Below are 3267 nucleotides of genomic sequence, written 5' to 3'. Positions count from 1 at the left end.
TCATTTGCATATATGCAAGACTTTCCCTGGAAGGACTTAAGCTTGGGAGAGCGTTTGCCTCCTGGAAGGAGACTGGGAGACTGGAAGGGTAGGGGAAGGTGCGGAATGGGGGTGGGAGGGACACCATTGCTTATTCCTTTGTACCTTCCGGAGGAAGCGATTACCTCTTTAACAACCACCTCTTTAACAACCAAATCCAAGTTTATCTAATTCTTTGCTTCCTGCACTCTGTCTTCAGCAATTTTCTCCGGGTTCTGGAGTGCTGGGCAGGTGAGAGGAGCCAGTGCGCTCTGCCCAGTGTTGCCCATTTCAGGTAAAGCCCTCGTTACCCCAGCAGCCCATTCAGGTCAATCTGGGAAAGCTGATAACCCCATTCAGGTGCCTCCTGTCTCAGTTATGGGCTGTCTTTAAAAATGAATTGGTTTCAGGGCACCTGGGTGGCTCAGTGAGTTAAGCCGCTGCCTTCGGCTCAGGTCATGATCTCAGGGTCCTGGGGTCGAGTCCCGCATCGGGCTCTCTGCTCAGCAGGGAGCCTGCTTCCCCTCTCTCTCTCTCTGTCTGCCTCTCCATCTACTTGTGATTTCTCTCTATCAAATAAATAAATAAAATCTTTAAGAAAAAAAAAATGAATTGGTTTCACCGCCCAGAGGTTTACTCTTTGGTCTCACTGGCATTAGTGGCTCCTAGATGTCACTGTTTATAAGGGAGGGGGAGCAGGGAGAGGGTGTGGGTGGTAGGAGGGCCATGATGAATAGCTGGGGGAGGAGGGGAGGAGCAGCTTAAACAGCCATAACTCATTCAAGTGGCCTTGACCAGATCTCACTTCCTCTCTCAAAGGTACAATGTCTTTGCTCTACAAGGTGATGAAGGGATTGTCCCTGCCCGGCCTACCTCATGGGGATCCTGTGAGTATTGGTTGAGACAACAGATGTCCAATGCTGTTCCAACAAGTAGAGTCCTAGGTACTGTATGTGACTTTGTTGCTGTATGTTATGCACAGGGCCTACAGACCAGGCCAGAAGCCTTGTGGCCTGAAGACTCTAAAAGCAAAATTATAGCTTTTCTTTTCTTTTCTTTTTTTTTCTGTAGTCCTTTGGTTTTATTTTCTGGGATTAAAAAAAAAAAAGTAAGGCATAAATGTTTTTACATGGTCTTCTTGAAGATACCCTTTAAAATAACTTATCAAATGGCTTTATTCATGTCTCTTGATTATCAGTATTCATCAATATTACTGTCAGCCATGATTAACTGGTTAAAATTTCAGAGCAGAATAAAGAACTTTCATGAACATTTCTCCCAAATCCCTGAGAATCACAATCATCACAGATACAAATCTACATTTTAAGGTTTTATTTCTTTGACAGAGAGATAGAGAGCACAAGTAGCAGAGCAGCAGGCAGAGGGAGGAGAAGCAGGTTTTCTGCTGAGCAGGGAGCCTGATGCGGGGCTCGATCCCAGGACCCTGGGATGCTTAACTAACTGAGCTACCTAGGTGCCCCATCACAGATACATTTTATCCCTTCATCATAAATCTCTGGAAAGTATTTTTAACCCTCTATGACACTGCTCCTTGCCTTGTTAACAATGAGCGAACTCATTGTTAACAAGGCAAGGAGCAGTGTCATAGAGGGTTAATCCATGTAAATTGGCTTCCACTTGTAAAGAAAGTTTCTGAAAATCACAATGTAAGTCAGGGAAAAAAACACAGAAGGAGAAAAACATAGACCATTCTGCTGCAGTGGTGATCATGTGAAGCATGTAACCTTTGTCCTCAGGGTTCCAATGGAGTTTCTGTACAATATCTGTGCCAAAATTCCCACTGGATAGAAGTGATGAACAATTCAGCATGCTAAATGCACTTCCTCCACATAACTTCCTCCAGATAACCACCAGTCGTCTGATCCAGAAGACTTGTTTGCCGCCAATTTTGAGCTGCATTTGGTAGGAAAGGATAGTCTGAACGAACATGTGTAACGAGCTAATACGAAAGGTGAGCACAGCTCCACATACATGTACAGGAATAAGGCTGTTGTCTGGAAGTGTGCCACAACAGAAAGTCCAAAACAGCTCAGTAAGCCAAGTACAAGACCAGCCTCAATTAATTTGATGATATGACTCTCTTCAGGATTCAGGGCATGAACTTGCTTGTAATGAACATAAATGGTTGCAATGCACAAAACTGCGGCAGTATTTAACATTGCCCCAAACAAGCATTTTTCTGGAGCTACTGAACCAGTGTCACTGATATAAGGCAGAGCAGGGTCAGCATGGTGAAGTGTTATGGCCGTAATGTATGAAAATATGAAAGCATTAGCTGTCCAAATTACTGGGGCAGAAGGGAGGAAACTGAGACCCTGTTGAAACCACCACATCTCAAATAGGTCTTTGTTGCTTGTTTGTTTGGTTTTATCTTCCTCACTAAACCTTAGCTTCTGACAAGAGCAGGAACCAACCGTTTTGTTTACCATCATATTTCCAGCCCCTGTTTTACAAGCTTATAAGGTACTGGTCTTCAAATCTGTACAAACCTGCACCTTTCTAAATCCTGAAATCTTCTCTGCTTTCTTTGAAGATCCATGAATCAGAACTGCAGTCACAATTCTTAAATTTCACAAATATTTGAAAGCCACGGGTAATAAGATTAATTCCTTATACTGTCTCCTCCTTGCTTGGATGACCCTGCCAGGGTGGGCCGCCACATCCAAAGCTGGCCAGTGGGACTAAGACAGGGTCAGCTTTTTGTATTAAAAAAAAAAAAAAATTTCTGGGGCACCTGGGGCGCACCCCAGAATAAAATAAATAAATAAGATAAAATATTTTTTAAGAGTCTATTTATTTATTTGACAGACAGACATCACAAGTAGGCAGAGAGGCAGGCAGAAAGAGAGGAGGAAAGCAGGCTTCCCACTGAGCAGAGAGCTGGATTCGGGGCTCAATCCTAGGACCCTGGGATCATGACCTGAGCCAAAGGCAGAGGCTTTAACCCACTGAGCCACCCAGGCGCCTCATAAATAAAATCTTTTTTTTTTTTTTTTAAGATATTATTTATTTATTTGACAGATCACAAGTAGGCAGAGAGGCAGGCAGAGAGAGACAGGAGGAGGAAGCAGGCTCCCTGCTGAGCAGAGAGCCCGATGCGGGACTCGATCCCAGGACTCTGAGATCATGACCTGAGCCGAAGGCAGCGGCTTAACCCACTGAGCCACCCAGGCGCCCCTCATAAATAAAATCTTAAAACAAAACCAAAAAAACATTTCCACTCCAAGT

The 3267-nt window shown here is 44.2% G+C and overlaps 1 protein-coding gene across 1 annotated transcript; it reads right to left on the bottom strand.

Annotated features, from left to right (window-relative positions):
• Positions 1–1524: 1524 nt before the first annotated feature.
• On the bottom strand, positions 1525–2372 carry LOC101683218 (DNA damage-regulated autophagy modulator protein 2-like). Its single transcript, XM_013052085.1, is given in 3 exon segments — positions 1525–1555; positions 1595–2018; positions 2021–2372. Coding segments are annotated over 3 exon segments (807 nt in total).
• Positions 2373–3267: the final 895 nt, after the last annotated feature.

The sequence above is a fragment of the Mustela putorius genome, unplaced genomic scaffold (assembly GCF_011764305.1).
Source record: "Mustela putorius furo isolate JIRA1106 unplaced genomic scaffold, ASM1176430v1.1 tig00000174_pilon_pilon_pilon, whole genome shotgun sequence".
Lineage (NCBI taxonomy): Eukaryota > Metazoa > Chordata > Mammalia > Carnivora > Mustelidae > Mustela > Mustela putorius.
The sequence above is the reverse complement of the archived record's forward strand: the minus strand, read 5'-3'. Positions and strand labels throughout refer to the sequence as shown.